The 18,583-nt window shown below is 40.4% G+C and overlaps 1 protein-coding gene across 4 annotated transcripts; it reads right to left on the reverse strand.

Moving 5' to 3' along the window:
- Positions 1 to 7,911: 7,911 nt before the first annotated feature.
- On the reverse strand, positions 7,912 to 14,096 carry LOC142182933 (uncharacterized). Of its 4 annotated transcripts, none has more exons than XM_075257749.1 (5): positions 14,016 to 14,096; positions 11,457 to 11,605; positions 10,171 to 10,332; positions 9,728 to 9,839; positions 7,912 to 9,139 (listed from the first exon to the last, which is right to left on the reverse strand). In XM_075257749.1, exons 2-5 carry the CDS (start codon positions 11,532 to 11,534, stop codon positions 8,319 to 8,321), a joined length of 1,173 nt encoding a protein of 390 aa, XP_075113850.1. In that variant the 5' UTR covers positions 11,535 to 11,605; positions 14,016 to 14,096; the 3' UTR covers positions 7,912 to 8,318. The 4 variants fall into 4 exon arrangements, with proteins under 4 accessions (XP_075113850.1, XP_075113851.1, XP_075113852.1 ...); XM_075257750.1 differs by having other exon boundaries at positions 14,055 to 14,090; XM_075257751.1 differs by having other exon boundaries at positions 14,007 to 14,078.
- Positions 14,097 to 18,583: the final 4,487 nt, after the last annotated feature.

Below are 18,583 nucleotides of genomic sequence, written 5' to 3' on the forward strand. Positions count from 1 at the left end.
ACTAAAGTTTTACTTAAATTTTTGAACAAAAAAATAAAAAAAATAAGCTTTGTGTAAAATGGGTGTCCAGGCTTTCTGTGCTTCAGTTCTGGTACACACAATGTGCAGAAACTAAACTGTGGCGGGTGCCAAAACTAACCAGACTGATTGCTCAGTAATGACGGGGGGGGGGGGGGGGGGGGGGCTAGAGGAAAAATTCCACCTGTGCCACAATCCCTGGAACCTATTGAAGGATCCCAAGAACTGGAGGTAGTGGGAGGGGTGAAAGGTCTTCTTTAATGTATTACGATATGCAGTAAGGTTAGGTTCACATCTACATCCACTTGGGAACCCCCCGAATAGAAACCTAATCCCCATAGAAAAGTGGTTACCTTAGGAAATCCGCAGACTCCATAGGCTATAATGGGGTCCGTGTGGGCGGAGCGGGGAACGGAATCCCTGAACACAGTACAAGCGTTGGTGTGAACCCAGTGTAAGATAAAGTGGTACACTACTTTCAGGCTTGATAGATGTGTACATTTCCACTAAACGTTTCTTCGGTTTCTACAGTCTCCCTGACCACCTATAACCAAAAATAACAGTCTAGAGATGTATTTGCTTTACATTAATAGGACACAATTACACTTTGCATGTTACTTTATTCAGACATGTATCTTGAAATTCCTGGGCAAAATCTGTAATGGGGCCCCTAATGATTGCTGCCTCTGCAACCACTATAGCTACTGATGCTGGAGCTGAATAGAAACTGTCTACAACAACCAAAGTAATTTCTCCTATCAGTACTTGTCAGTATTTCTCTATATATGTCCTGCATGTTCTTGGTGCTCTTTACGAGTGAGAGAGAGTTATAGAACAGATTCCTTCTTTAATCACTGTGTGCAGTGAATGGCAGGTAGTCCCCAGCTCATGGTAAAATGCAAACTATAGATACGGCATGCACAATTGAATGGCACCTAGATAGTCATATCAGAAAGATTGCATTGGCGGACATTTGTATCATTAATGGGGCTGACCTATAATCATAACATTTCACCTGTTCACATTACAGTGATGTGTCTGATTGTTGGTTCCACCATTGAGAAACCCAGTAATTAATGTAAAGGAGTTTGTCTGCCCCCTGTTCAAAGTCAGTCTTTATTATTTATTTATAGAACACCATTAATCCCATGGTGCTGTACATTATCATATTAATTCCAAGGTTCTGTACATTATCATATTAATTCCAAGGTGCTGCTGTACATTATCATATTAATCCCATAGTGCTGTTCATTATCATATTAATTCCAAGGTGCTGCTGTACATTATCATATTGATCCCATAGTGCTGTACATTATCATATTAATCCCATAGTGCTGTACATTATCATATTAATTCCAAGGTGCTGGACATTATCATATTAATCCCATAGTGCTGCACATTATCATATTAATTCCAAGGTGCTGGACATTATCATATTAATCCCATAGTGCTGTACATTATCATATTAATTCCATGGTGCTGTACATTATCATATTAATCCCATGGTGCTCTGTACATTATCATATTAATTCCAAGGTGCTGCTGTACATTATCATATTAATCCCATAGTGCTGTACATTACCACATTAATTCCATGGTGCTGTACATTATCATATTAATCCCATAGTGCTGTACATTATCATATTAATTCCAAGGTGCTGTACATTATCATATTAACCCCATAGTGCTGTACATTATCATATTAATTCCATGGTGCTGTACATTATCATATTAATCCCATGGTGCTGTACATTATCATATTAATCCCATGGTGCTGTACTTTTGAAAGTTTACATTCAGTACACAAAATACACAAAACAAGTACAATACTAACAGTGACCAACTCGCACGGTGGGATAGAGGCCCACAAGGGTTTACAATCTATGAGGGGAGAGGGATAGAGACAGAAGGTGAGGGTATAGACTGTTCAGATGGTGGTGTGGTGACAGTAGTGTTATTTGGGGGTTGTAGGTGTTAGGATACAGATGCAGCACCGAGCAAACAGTGAGTACCAGTACTAGACACACTGATCAAAATGGCAAAATACTGCGCTGAGCATCCTGAGCACCAATCTCAACACTCTAGATATGTTTACCAGAGCCCCTAATGGTGGGGATGGACTTGGAAGCTACTGTTGGGCAGGGTGGTACAGATCAGGGAAAGTCACACAGCACACCACTAGTCACAGCAGAACCAGAAACTGGAATCACTTACCAGCAGGATTTCAGAGTTGAGATGAAGGTCTGAAGAACCAGAAGGCAGCGGTTGGCGTTAGCCAGTAGATGGCAGCAGTGCACCAGAAAGTAGTCCAATCCTAATCGTCAATGTGAAGTCAGCGCAGTACAGAGAGGTAATCCAGAAGGGAGGTCAAGCAGGCTGGGTCGGTAACAGGAGAGCAGAGCGGTACAAAAACCAAGTCAAGGAGCAGTGGTCTGAAGGAAAGCTGGGGTTTTCAACAGGAGTTGGCACAGTACAAAATCGAGAGGCAAAAAGCAGTCAAAGATGCAAACCAGGAGATCAAAGGCAGAGGCACACAGGACAAAAGGCAGAGGGAGCTAACTTGCGGGGTAATTGTATAGCCGGAGTGAAAGCCACCCTTAAATAGACTCTGGCAGGCTGTATGACCCCTGCGCCGGAAGTCTACAGATTGGTTCAGGAGGGGATCGGTAACCACTGCACGTTGCTGTGGAAATTCCGGCCTGCCCCCTGAACACCTGGAAGATAAAGGCTGGAGACCAAGAGAGGAGAGGGCCAGCAACATCTGCATGCTGCCGAGGAGGCTCCGGCCCGACTCCTAACAGTAGGCATTCCAATAGGTGAGTCCCCTGGGACTTCTCGAAGTTTATGATGGTGGGTAATAGTCTTATGTGTCGTGGTAGTGAGTTTCACAGTATGCGAGGTACGCGGGAGAAGCTTAGGAGATGGTTGTATTAAGAGCAGAGTAGGAGGTCTTGGCAGGATCGGACAACGTTTGAGTTGGATTAAACATCTGTTCTGCGGCTTTATTCAGCAACTATGCGATAGCCAATGAAACACATTGCATGTGGAGGAGAATTGGGCCCAAGAACTGGAGGTGAAGTCATAGGAAAGATGTGGCAAGAGGTAATATTAAAATGGGGGCAGACAGTTGCAGCGGCAGATCATGCCAATCATATAGTCATATGTAATCATACATACAGTGCCAATAAGCAAATATATGTATATAATATAAAGAACAATGAGGAAATACTCGGATAACATCTTCAGAGCAATAGACTACACAAAATATACACACACAGACAATCTTACACATGTCACAATAGCGCCAAATCATACTAGGGCAAGGTATAAATATAGATATGTTCTATATATCATAGTGATGTGTAATAGATAAAACAAAGGGACTGGTGGGAGTAATGGTACAAAGAAACACCAATTCAGAGGGACAACTGCTATATGTATGTGCACCCAGCAGTCAGGTTGGCAGCTGAAATCCAAGATGGCAGCCCTCAGAGAAAAAGTCAGTCTGATCGTGACACGTCCAGTGCAGCTCAGGCTTATTTTGCCCCAAGGGCTGCCATCTTGGATTTCTGCTACCAACTTTCTCATTTCATCAACTTGCTTCCATTTTCAGTCCACTAGAGGGAGACAACAGCATAGAAAACTGAGAAGCGGCGCGTGCCCGTGCTGCCATCACCTACAACATTGACATTCTTTTATTTTGTCTTTTTGCCTCTGTTCTCATCACCTACCTGCCTTGAATTCCACTAATAGGATGCGGCGTCTGCCTTGAGGGATTGTCCCAAAATGTTGCAGAGACTAATAAAGCGGGAATGACGTTGCTAAAAAGGAAAAGTCACCGGAATATCAAAAAGTATGCCTAAGGTGGTCACATGACCGCCCTGGTGATATTGGTAATTATATAGTTATTTTTTAATAGCAAGTAAATTAGAAGCTAGGCGGGGGAGGAGGTTTAATTTAGGGTTGATTTTTTAATTATTCCTGGACAACCTCTTTAAAGGGGTTGTCCCATCACAAGGATCCTATCTATACTGCTAGTTTATGTGGATATAAGACTTTTCCTCAATACATTGCTTTATCAAAACTGCTTTGTTTGGCCGCTATCTTAATTTATTCACTTCATTGTTGACACTGGCCCTTGGGATTATCTGCTCATTTGTCAAGTGAAGTAGCTGCCTGCTCTCGGGGGTGGGGGAGGTAGGGGCTGACAAGCAACGGAGCTCCTCATATAGGGGAGTGGGAAGGTGAGAGCTCCGGGATTACTGTCTATCTTCAGCTTTTCCACTTATCAGCCGGTTTAATTGAATTTGGCTGATAAGGGCTGAGATAAGGAGTCCTTACCTCTGTATGTAATGCAAGCTGACTCAAATCCAGCTCTGCTACATCAGTTTCCACATCAGCTTTATACTGTGGATCATAGCAGATAGCAGAGCAAGTGAAACCCCGCCCACCAATGTGCGAGAAATCCAGGAAGTGAAGAGAGTACAGACCCTGGAGGCTGCAGAATAACAGTTACGGGAATACCCCTTTAAGCGTTCTCCTTCCAGCATGACTAAGTGAGGAGCCACCTAATACCTGTCTGTGTGTGTGTGTGTGTGTGTGTAGAAGTTAGGGTGCACCTATTATGAGGCAAAGTGACACGGCTGCTTCAGGCGGCGCTATCCGTGTCAACCTAGGGGTTGGCAACATTTTTACAATTTCTTTAACCTATACCAGCTGGCTGGCTTAGGGTATGTTCACACGGTGGAATTTGCATTCCGTGTGTGAACACTTCCGCACGGCTAGCCACAATGGGATGTTGGCGCAGTGCACCGGCATCCAGTCGCAGCATTCTGCTCTGGAGTAGGCTTGAAGAATGGGCCTAATCAGGAGGGAGCCTCTCGCTGCGGCTGAGTCAGCCGCAGAATCCGCGGCAAGATAGGGCATCTCGCTTCTTTTTTCTGCTACTAGCTAGCGGAAAGAAGAAGCGAGCGGCTCCCATTGAAGTCAATTGGAGCCGTCTTTGGAGCTGGATTTTGAGGCAGATTCCGTGTCAAAATCCGCTCCAAAAAAACTCTGTTTGAACATACCCTTAGACTGAGTTCACACAGAGTTTTTTGGTCGGGAAACTGACTCAAATTCCTCCTCCAAAAAATGCCTCACCATACAGTCCTATGGAGAGGCGTTTTAAGGAGGAGGAATTTGAGTCAGTTTCTTGACCAAAAAACTCAGTGTGAACTCAGCCTTAGAAGTGAGAGGAGAGAGGTTGGCCAGAATAGAGCTCTGTTTGTATGCAGATGCAGTTTACTCACCTGTCTAGGCCGCTACTACACTTACTTCACAACGCTGGGATGCTGGCATGTGTTAATTAGGGGGTCCCCATCATGCATCCAAAGATAGCTGGGTGGTCTTTTTTTTGTTGGGGGGGGGGGTTGCGTCTTTCTGTAGTTCACTTTGGACACCTAGCAAACCTGGGGGTGAAGCTAGCCTCTAATTTCTGGTGGTTTATGATGTGATCCAACCTTACACATTTGTTCACGGTCATATCCGCCATACGTCCAGCACGCCAAACCACTAGACATAATGGTCTAGCATGCGTGTGATGCGTCTGCCCACCTTGTGAGTATACATAAAGCTCAGGCAATTTGCTGTTGTCTCGTTGGGACACATTCAGACTTCATGCTCTGCTTTCCTATACCCCCCTTGTAATCCTAATTCCATATGTCTTTTAGAAAATGTACATTAATAATGTGCGTCCATGGCTTCTGGACTATGTAGCCCAGTCTGACATTAAGTGGCTATAATACCATCAAATTGTGTTATTCTTCCTGTACGTTGTTCATGTTAGGATACGTTTATATCAATTGAAACCAAACAGATCTACAAGCCAAAAAATTAAGGGTTAAATGCAACAAAGATAAATTGGTCCATGGTCATGTGATGGACACAGGTACATGGCTTCTTACAAGATGTAACAAGCCTATATTCACACAAAAATTAGACACGCGACAGACCTGTAGGGTTATAGGTTGGACTTGATGGATTGAGGTCTTCATCCAACCTCATCTACTATGTAACTATGTGAGCTTAGTCTGCTGTGACTTAAATGCAAAGTTAGATCCCAAACTAGTTTCTGTGTGTATGGGGTTGTCCAGGCAAAAATTGACAACCCTTGTAATGTTTAAATCTACAGCGAGCACTGAAAAAAAATAAATAATTGCATCACCTGTCCCCGATGCTCCGGTGTCCTCCCGCGCCTCCCAGTTCTTCTCCAACAGCGTCTCCTGAAGTTGTGCTGAAGCCACTGATTGGCCTCAGCAGTCATATGACCGCTAAGGCCAATCAGTGGCCTCAGGAAGAGGACTCGTGAAGTCACAGGTAGTGACATTCAGGCCCTTCGCTGATTGGATTCAGTGGTCACGTGACTGTTGAGGCCAATCAGCACAACTTTGGAAGACGCTGTCAGAGGGTCAAGAACCAGAGGTGGAGAAGGACACTGGAGCAATGGGGACAGGTGAGTACCGTATATACTCGAGTATAAGCCGACCCGAATATAAGCTAAGGCCCCTAATTGTACCAAAAAAAACTGGGAAAACTTATTGACTCGAGTATAAGCCTAGGGGGGAAATGCAGCAGCTACTGGAAAATTTCAAAAATTAAAATGGTCGGAGTTTTTGGGTGCAGTAGTTGCTGGGGAAGTACAGTGCAGATCCCCTATAGTCAGTAGACCGGACACTGTCAGACACAGGGATACCTAATGTGTTTGTGTTTCACAGTCATTTTCTACTTTTGTGTCTATTCTAGGGAAAGGAGGGATTTACAACTTTTATTTACTTTAATTTTTTATTATATTTTTTTAAAGCTTTTTTTTTTCTCACTATTTTATGGGAGATTCTATACATTACTATTGCGGCTGGTCTTAGACCCCCCTCCCAAAAAAAAAAAAAAATTTTTTTTTTTTTTGCTTGACTCGAGTATAAGCCGAGGGGGGCTTTTTCAGTACAAAAACTGTGCTTATACTCGAGTATATACGGTAAGTATTTTTTTTCACTTCCCACAGCTGATTTAAACATTAATAGTGTCCATTTTTGCCTGGACAACCCCTTTAAATCTCTTTTTGTATCCAGATTACAAGACCCTCTTACATATTGGGATTCACAGTGTTAAAAAAAAAACTGCAAAAAACTGGCAGAATCCACCTCAAACTCAGTGCCAAACTACGCTATGTGAACATACCCTAAGGCAGGAGTGCTCACACTTTTTCAGCGTGTGAGCTACTTTATTAGCAGACCAAGGCAAAACATCTACTAGGGCGGGGCCGGGCGTTTCTGTGGGTGGGACTGGCATGTGGGCGGGGCCGGGCAGATCATGAGAGCAGAAGACAGCGGCGTTCTGTGGCCGCCCAGGGATCCCCGTTTGTTCACAGCGCAGGCTGAGAGTTATCTCTGGACACTGGCAGGCTGCGGCAGCCCCGCCTGCCAGTGTTCGGAGATGACTCTCAGCCTGCACTGTGAAGAAGCAGACACCGGGGATCCCTGGCTGCATCCCGCGATCGACCCATACGTCTTTTGCGATCTACCAGTAGATCGCAATCGACGTATTGGGCACCCCTGTTCTAAGGGAATTTGATCAGGCAGAAAAAATATAAGGAATCTGAAGCAGATTTTGGAAGATAAGTTTAAAAAAAAAAAAAAAAAAAAAAACGCTTCAAAATCTGCTTCTTATTACAATGAATAGGAAATAGATTTCAGGTGGAATTTTAAGATGATTTTGAGGCGAAATCAGCCTCACATTCAGCTCCAAATTCTTCCATACAAACACACATGAACCCATTTATTCTGCATTACCCTTTGTTTGATGGTTAGTTGTTGCGTTCAGTAAACTGTCTGGACTATGGACTGGACTGGATGGAAATTTTCCTTTATTGTTCTGTATTTAACAGTTCAATAAAGAAACAGAAATTGTTAAATAAATAAATAAATAGTTGCCAATGTTCAGCCCATCTGTAGGATTTGCTGTAAACAGTCTAGTCGAATCTTTGCAGAAACCTCCTTCATTTTTGGCAGGTATCACTGGGTATAGGGCGGAGTACTTTCCTGCCGCACACAGAGCAATGGGGGAGAACTTCTGACATAATCAGTTGCCTTTCAGCATAAACAGATCTTCAGTGAGACATGCCAAGAACTTTGCTAAATTCTGAGACTCGTATAACAGTCTTGAAACGTTCCTCACAGTTTTTACTTTAATTTGAGACCAGAAGATCAAAGAATAAGATATCGGAGGGGAAATTGTTGTATTTTCTACTTCACCCATTGCTGATCCTACAATCTGAACATACAAACAGCTTCAGCACCATGAAGCTTCTGGTGTTTAACAAGAGCTGATTTCTGGGTAAAGCCCTTGCCACAAGCAGGACATGAATATGGCTTCTCCTCCGTATGAATTCTCCGATGTCCAACCAGCTGTGCTTTTAGAGTAAAACATTTCCCACATTCTGGGCATGGAAATGGCTTCTCTCCTGTGTGAGTTCTCTGGTGTCCAACAAGATGTGATTTTATACTAAAACCTTTCCCACATTCTGGACATGAATATGGCTTCTCTCCCGTATGAGTCATCTGATGTCTAACAACATGTGATCTCCTTGTAAAACATTTCCCACATTCTGAACACGTATGTGGCTTCTCTCCTGTGTGGATTTTCTGATGGTCAACAAGATGCGATTTCACGGTAAAACATCTCCCGCATTCCGAACATAGAAATGGTTTCACCCCTGTGTGAATTCTCTGATGTCTAACAAGATCCGATTTATGGTTAAAGCATTTGCCACATTCTGAACATGAAAATGGCTTCTCATTTCTGTGAATTCTTTGGTGCGCAGAGAAATTTATTATTGTCTTGAAATGTTTCCCACATTCACAACAAGTAAATCGTTTCCCTGCTCTGTAACCTGGAACTTGTTGGGGACTCGGGGACTGATCAGATGAAGGTTCTTTGTGGTTAATGGGATCAGGAGATAGGTCTTTGCTGTGAAAAGCTGAGGGGATATAAGAGGCCATGGCATGTTCTCCATAAGGATCATTATATTCTACTGTATAATCTGGGGCTAAAAAGAGATGATCCTCGACAGTTTTGGGGCAGACATCTGTTAGAAGCAAAAACAAATTACATGAATTAGTTTCAGAATGCACAAGAATATTAGTAACATGTTCCTATATGAAGTTTATTAAAGGGATATTCCCATTTCAAGGATACTATCTATACTGGTAGCTGATGTAAATTGAAGACTTTTCTTAAATATATTGCCTTTGTTTTCCTGCTATGTGAAATTATTCCTCCCTCTGTTTACACAGCGTTTCCATAACACTGGACCTGCATGACAGGACAAGTGATGTCACTCACTGCTCTCACTGTTGTCGACAACTCTACCTGACAGGACAATCTGTTCAGCTAATTGCAGTTTGCTGATAAAGCTGTGTCTGTTATCTCTCTAAGTAAACACACAGATAACACGGAGTCCATCCTCTACAAGTATCTGCATATTTTCTGATCTGCATATATTAGATTTCTTCTAACTTCCGGAGTTGAAACATCTCCTGTTTTCACTGGAACCTCTGGAGAGCTGCCATTTTCTGTATTGTCCTGTGCCTCTGTGAGCAAACGTCTCCAGGTTCTAGATTGTAAGAGCTGAAATCTAATGTGTGATTATAGTGGGATGATGGTTTTCACTCACCTGTGCCAATATCTATAGAAATATTCTCCTCTTTACACTGCTCGATCACTACTTCATATATCTCTTCTTCACTTGTGATAACTTCATCTTTAATATCCGAGAGATATCCAGGCTAATTCCAATATATAAAATATATCATCATGTACAAAACATCAATAACCACTGTTATAATAAGAGACGTAAACACTGGATAAATGAGTTATAGTACAATATTTACAATTTATACACAAAGTACAAGCCCCTAAAGTATTTCGGTGCAGAGGTCAGTATTACACGCAGCATCTTTACTTAGATTTTTGCTACACTGCCATGAGAACAGAGCTGAAAGCTTGTGCCTTGTATCCGTGGCTAAGATCCTGCTTATACCTCCACAAACACTGTCACCTACAGTTATCACCCAGATACCTCCCTTGTGTTACTGTACAATATCCAGCAGCACTCACCTCTCCAGTCAGCAGCTCAGTGATCTTGTTGGTCAGGTCCAGGATCTCCTGATAGCGGTTTCTCTCATGTATCAGTGAGTGTAATGGAGAAACTTTTATGGAGATCTGGTTTCTGCTCCATCCTTCACCCTCACCTGTAATCTTCTTTGTTAGTGTATAACCCTGTACATGGAAAGCAACACTGTCAGACATCTACATTTCTGTTGGGAAACCTCATCCAAGAAGGATTTGCTATGATAGAATAACTTGGGGCAGTCAAATTCAAGACTAATGAAGGCAGCATGGTGGTTCAGTGGATAGCACTGCAGCCTTGCAACACCGGAGTCCTGCATGGAGTTTGTAGTTTCTTTCTGTAGTTGCATGGGCTTCCTCCCACACTCAAAGACATACTGATAAGGAATATAGATTGTGAGCCCTATGTGGGACAGTGATGGGATGTCTGTAAAGTCCTGAGGAATATGATGGCGCTATATAAGTAAGCAAAATAACTAAGTATGCATGTTGTCCCATCTTCTCATACTTCCATATAGTTAAAGGGGTTGTCCAGTTTATTATTTATTATGCTTACTTGTACAGTGCTATCATATTCTGCAGTTTCATGAAATATTGGCACCAACTAATAATAGTTTTGCGCGTAGATACAGCTGCTGCACTGTTTAGCAACAACTCTCCGCGTATTATAAGTGAAGTAGTGTCCATACATGTTGGCTGATGAAGGGTCCTGTCCATCAGCAGCCCAACATAGAGAGTAGTGTGTGTGCAATCGTGGTCTAGGGGACCAAGCATCAACAGCAATGTTTCGATGTTGCTACTCTTATAATATTACCTGCCAACTTTGGGATATGCCCTTCTGGGAGAATAATTTGAAAAATTTTTCTAGGATGGGGCCAAGTAGCAGCTGGATCTACCAGAGGTGTAGGTATGGTATGGATCTACCGGGGGCGTAGGTATGGTATGGATCTACCGGAGGCGTAGGTATGGTATGGATCTACCGGAGGCATAGGTTTGGTATGGACCTACCGGAGGCGTAGGTATGGTATGGATCTATCGGGGGCGTAGGTATGGATCTACTGGAGGCGTAGGTATGGTATGGATCTACCGGAGGAGTAGGTATGGTATGGATCTACCGGAGGCGTAGGTATGGTATGGATCTACCGGAGGCGTAGGTATGGTATGGATCTACCGGAGGCGTAGGTATTGGCTGCAGCACAATCCTGAATGTGTAATGAAACTAGCCAACCCCTTTAATGGTTATGTCAGGTGAAATAATTGCCATATTCCCTCACCTCTCCAGTTAACAAGTGAATGATCTCTATGGTGCGGTTTAATATCCTGCCAACAATGTGTTTTGTGTCTTCGCCCATTCTTTTTAGACTATCAAGGAAAAGACTTCTTTTTTTCTGAAGGAGACTTTAGTGTTCGGCACATCAGGAATCTAAGAAAGAAGAGGAGAAAGAGCCATAAGAATATCATATATGAAGTATATACTAGATACACACCTACATACAATACAACACTTTACAAGACATTGGGGCAATTTATCAAACCATTCATAAATGTGGGCAGAGCGGGGTGGGCTGGGATGTCTCGTCCTGACATATTACAACTCCAGATACTTTACTGGGGACAGTTACAATGGAAATCTAACACAGACTTACATTAGGTGTCTATAGGTACACAGCTATATAAGACATCCCAGTACTATATAAATGTATACACTATATATAACACATACACTATATACAGACTTACATAGCTATGGAGATACCAGTATATCACTACATTATATACCATACATCACTACACTATACAGACTTATATACATGGCTATGGAGATCCCAGTATATCACACACTATATACAGGCTTATATACATAGCTATGGAGATCCCAGTATATCACTACACTATATACAGACTTATATACCTAGCTATGGAGATCCCAGTACTGTATATCACTACACTACACTCCATACATCACTACACTATATACAGACTTATATACATAGCTATGGAGATACCAGTATATCACTACACTATATACAGACTTATATACATAGCTATGGAGATCCCAGTATATCACACACTATATACAGGCTTATATACATGGCTATGGAGATCCCAGTATATCACACACTATATACAGACTTATATACATAGCTATGGAGATCCCAGTATATCACACACTATATACAGGCTTATATACATAGCTATGGAGATCCCAGTATATCACACACTATATACAGGCTTATATACATGGCTATGGAGATCCCAGTAGATCACACACTATATACAGGCTTATATACATGGCTATGGAGATCCCAGTAGATCACACACTATATACAGACTTATATACATAGCTATGGAGATCCCAGTATATCACACACTATATACAGGCTTATATACATAGCTATGGATAGCCCAGTACATCACTACACTATATACAGACTTATATACATAGCTATGGAGATCCCAGTATATCACACACTATATACAGGCTTATATACATAGCTATGGAGAGCCCAGTATATATCACACACTATATACAGACTTATATACATAGCTATGGAGATCCCAGTATATCACACACTATATACAGGCTTATATACATGGCTATGGAGATCCCAGTATATCACACACTATATACAGACTTATATACATAGCTATGGAGAGCCCAGTATATATCACACACTATATACAGACTTATATACATAGCTATGGAGAGCCCAGTATATATCACACACTATATACAGGCTTATATACATAGCTATGGAGATCCCAGTATATCACACACTATATACAGACTTATATACATAGCTATGGAGATCCCAGTATATCACACACTATATACAGGCTTATATACTTAGCTATGGAGATCCCAGTATATCACACACTATATACAGGCTTATATACATAGCTATGGAGAGCCCAGTATATATCACACACTATATACAGGCTTATATACATAGCTATGGAGATACCAGTATATCACACACTATATACAGGCTTATATACATAGCTATGGATAGCCCAGTACATCACTACACTATATACAGACTTATATACATAGCTATGGAGATCCCAGTATATCACACACTATATACAGGCTTATATACATAGCTATGGAGATCCCAGTATATCACACACTATATACAGGCTTATATACATAGCTATGGAGATCCCAGTATATCACACACTATATACAGACTTATATACATGGCTATGGAGATCCCAGTATATCACACACTATATACAGACTTATATACATAGCTATGGAGAGCCCAGTACATCACACACTATATACAGGCTTATATACATAGCTATGGAGATCCCAGTATATCACACACTATATACAGACTTATATACATAGCTATGGAGATCCCAGTATATCACACACTATATACAGACTTATATACATAGCTATGGAGATACCAGTAGATCACACACTATATACAGAGTTATATACATAGCTATGGAGATCCCAGTATATCACACACTATATACAGACTTATATACATAGCTATGGAGATCCCAGTATATCACACACTATATACAGGCTTATATACATAGCTATGGAGATACCAGTATATCACACACTATATACAGGCTTATATACATAGCTATGGAGATACCAGTATATCACTACACTATATACAGACTTATATACATAGCTATGGAGATCCCAGTATATCACACACTATATACAGGCTTATATACATAGCTATGGAGATACCAGTAGATCACACACTATATACAGGCTTATATACATAGCTATGGAGATCCCAGTATATCACACACTATATACAGGCTTATATACATAGCTATGGAGATCCCAGTACATCACACACTATATACAGATCTTCTATAGGACACACTGAATCCTGTACATAATGGTCCTGCAGATGTCACATTCTAGAGGCTACAGGACCTTTGATGACATCACAGTCACGTGACCTACATGTGCTATAAGAAGACGTCCCACAGCAGCTAATAGGACCTTTAGTGATGTCACGGTCACGTGGTCAGGCAGGCCGGCTCTAGGCTGCGCACTTCCGTTAGTCTAGCAGAGGGCAGTGAGCGGGTCACATGTGCGGCCACAGGAGCCGCTTGTTGTAGTCAGGGCTTGTGTAGGCGGGAGAGATTAGTCACATAATGGGAATAGTGTACAAGTGAGAGCTGGTGAGCTCGGCCTCACTGTACAGGAGCATTGTATGTATAACATGGCGCTATATACCAGGCCTGCAGTGTATATAATGGTGCTATATACTAGGCCTACAGTGTATATAATGGTGCTATATACCAGGCCTGCAGTGTATATAATGGTGCTATATACCAGGCCTGCAGTGTATATAATGGTGCTATATACCAGGCCTGCAGTGTATATAATGGTGCCATATACCAGGCCTGCAGTGTATATAATGGTGCTATATACCAGGCCTGCAGTGTATATAATGGGGCTTTATACCAGGCCTGCGGTGTATATAATGGCGCTATATACCAGGCCTGCGGTGTATATAATGGTGCCATATACCAGGCCTGCAGTGTATATAATGGTGCCATATACCAGGCCTGCAGTGTATATAATGGGGCTTTATACCAGGCCTGCGGTGTATATAATGGCGCTATATACCAGGCCTGCGGTGTATATAATGGTGCTATATACCAGGCCTGCAGTGTATATAATGGTGCTATATACCAGGCCTGCACCATACAGCAGTTGTGTCACTTGTTGCACAACTTTATTTGGGAGTAAAAACACAGAAAAGTCCAAAATTTCACTGCAGTTCTAAGGCGTTCACTGTAACACGTGACATCACGTGTCCGAAATATGGAAATCACAGACAATCACAACCTGAGAGATTTTGGTTGCAAGAACCTTGAAACTTTTTTTTAATTTTTTTATTTTTTTTAACAATATGCAACAAATACAAAGTAAAATGTGTCCCGAAAAGACGCTCAAATCTCCTGGAAATGTTAAACGGTTCCAAAGTTATCACCACATAAAGTGTCATAAAGTCTAAAACTGGCTGCGACACCAAGGGGTTAAGCCAACTATGAAATAACGCAAACGAATAAGGATTCTGGGGAGTTGTATATGATCTATTCCTATGAGTTTACATCCCTTACATCATTACAGATAAAAAATACACATAGATTTAATTTCTGGAAAACATTAAGCCAATAAATATGATATATCTTGTAAGTTTGCAAATTTCTAAATTTGTATTTAATATAGATACAAGTATAGCTATTACATATATCATAACGTGTATATATATATATATATATATATAATGTATCGATTTCTAGACGCGTCTAAATATATATACAAAGATAAAGATATATAGACATAGATAATACACTTAATATTAGGAGACCTCAGACTAATTCAGTGAATAATGTCATATCTATATTCATTCATATAATTCATTCAGTCAAAATACAGATGTATGAATTAAACAATTTGACATTTGGACTGTTTACAATTTTTTAAAAAATAAACATAATAGATAACACAGCACTCCTTATAGATATGACAATGCAATGATGTATAGGCATTAAAAATATATTTCTAAAAAAAAATAGAATTTCAAACATTACAGAGGTAGCTAAAACCAAATAAAATACAATTCTTATGGGATTTCGCCAAATAGGTCTATATTGTCATCACAGTGAAAGGTTTTAGAAAGTGTAGTGCAAGTTGTGGCTGGCTACAACCATGATATAAATGAAGCACCTTGATGATCAGCTATATAATTCTGCAGCATCCAGATGTGTTTTTTTATATTGCTATAAAAGGCCTTCCTCAGCCACCATACTCCACGGTAAATTCATCTGTGTTGTGTGTGATTTTCAGCTTTTAAGATTATATTTTATATTATTTATATATTAACATTTCATTTCAATATAAATATTTTTTCCTATAACTTTTAACAAACTGTAACTTTATTCGTGTTGGGGGAGCACCCCGGGGTAAATGCCATCGGTATCCGAATCTGGTAAAGATATGTTATGTCACGAGTTCGGGAAATCACAGACATACACTCAGATGCTGTATTCAAGTGATCTCATTTAATGGCGGGAAAATCCTAGTTTAAGTACAATTCAGACAAAGAGCTGGCTTGGCTATTCTAATTAGTATAACATGATTGGTTGTAGAGTTATAAGGCTGGCACATGACTATTGGCTGAGGCCTAATGTAATCTGCATCTCATTATAACTTTCCCAACTGGGATGGACTTTCTCATGAAACAAAGAAGGATACACAATACTTATATGTGAGCTGACATCTTAGATGTATATATCATGGCAAAAGAGATAAGACGACATGCTGGTGCCAGACTACTCCTAGACACTCAGAGTCAAACAGAAAGTCTATGCCTGCATGCTTCACACTCTAGAGTGACCTCACCTCATAGTACATGTGTGAGGATACAAAAATGGATGACATAAGAAAATGGGGTTTATAGAACAAAATGGCGGATATAGAGATACATGACTATACTTGCCCCTCACAATTAGGTTCAATTTTTTTCCTTATCTTTCCTTATTACTAGTGGTAGTACAAAAAAAAAGAAAGAAAACCAGAGGAGTCAAAAATTCAAACATAAATTACAATTTAACTGTAAATCAGCATTGTCTCTCAAACTTTTTGAGTGGAGGAGCAGTATTCAGGACAGAAGTTCTGTAGGGTATACTTAACATATTTTACCTAAAAACTACATAGGTGTGATATTAGCGATGGGGGGGGGGGGATTTCTAACAAATTAATATTAGATATTACATTTTCTAATAACTTTATTCCAATATTTTTTCTTTTTCAGTCACAGTTAAAAAATAAGGAACTTAACTGTGGTTTGTTGTCATTGGTCTCAGCGAATCCAATTTCCAAGTAGGGATCCTGGTATTTCCTTATTACTGATCTTTTTCCTGTGGAACTGATATTCACAGAAGAAGAACTAGTACTAGGCAGTTCGTGAACACTTCTGGAGCATTTGGCATCACTAACTCTTCCACAAACTTTTCAGCCTGTCGAATTATTTCAGCATCAGTAATCTCTTCAACACTGCAATTGAAAAGTCGTATCACCCAAATCTGCTTCTGGATAATCACAATATCCATATTTTAACATAATATTTGAACATACCTGTTGGATGTTGAAGCCGCTGCTCCTACTGGAGTGTCTGTGTCAGTGGTAGTAACTGCTTTTCTGAAGGATCCAGTCTTCAACCAACGATCCATTGCTGAACTGCCAAATTAGGAACGTTTTTCGAACAACACATGGCGAATAACTGCAAATACTGCGCGAACTAAACTGACACAGCAAGGATCGAGTGCGGAGCACAGTTTGAGAAACGCTTCTGTAAATGATTATTACATTTTTCAACAATTTAAATTTAGTAAGCGACTATTATGAATCTATGTGGCAAATTGGACGAGAAAATAAAAAAAAATCCTAAAAGAGCATTTGCTTTACCAGGAACTACTTAGTTTTTTTTTATTTTGCTACTGTTACTTTTCAGCATTGCATAGCTGGGCGATTTGGAATCACAGTCAAGTTTTAGTAGCGATCGTCATATCATTGTAAATGAAATAGTCAAATTAGTTCGAGATTATATTAAATTTCCAACGGACCCTGAAACAGACAAACAGAGGCAAATATTTTCTGACATTGCTGGAATGCCTAATTGTTATTGGTCTAATAGATTGCAGCCATGTTGCTTTAATACCACCGGCCTCATTGAAATCAGAAAATGTTTCGATCTATAAATGGACCAGTCACTGTAGGATTTGACATGGCAATAACTGATATTGTAGCGATATTTTCAGCTTGAACTCATGACTCTTTTGTCTTGGAGATCAGTAAACGCTCTGAAAATTTTGAAAATGGAAAATAGGGAAACAATCCTTCTTTGTAAATTTTTTAGATGAATTGGGGATTTACAATGTTAGTTTACTTTACATTGCTTCTTTTCTAGGTTTATTATACTGTATGAAGGGCCATGTCTTGAAATTTTGAATGTTGTGTTTTTAGGAAGTATCTTTTCTCAAAAATTATATGGTGATATTTATAGGGGGCGGTTTGGGTTTAAGTCCAGTATGGAGAGGTTTTTATCAACCATAAAATGGGTTTGGTGTTTCCTTCAACTTATATTACTTAGTCCACATTACACAAAAATAGATTTTTTTTTTTTTTTGGGTAGGTGGGTACGTACTTCACACAATGCAGCTGTGATTATAGGGTCTTGAATTTTTCAGTGTGTACATATTTAGAGTGTATTAAAATAATTCAATGTTTGTAAAATATGTCATAGGTGACAATGGTAATAAGCTGTACCACTGGCTCAGGACACCATATTTATGTCCTGCAAATGGCTTGGAGAAAAACTTCAACATGGCACATAAGAAGACAAGA

The sequence above is a fragment of the Leptodactylus fuscus genome, chromosome 10, assembly GCF_031893055.1.
Source record: "Leptodactylus fuscus isolate aLepFus1 chromosome 10, aLepFus1.hap2, whole genome shotgun sequence".
Taxonomy (NCBI): Eukaryota; Metazoa; Chordata; class Amphibia; order Anura; family Leptodactylidae; genus Leptodactylus; species Leptodactylus fuscus.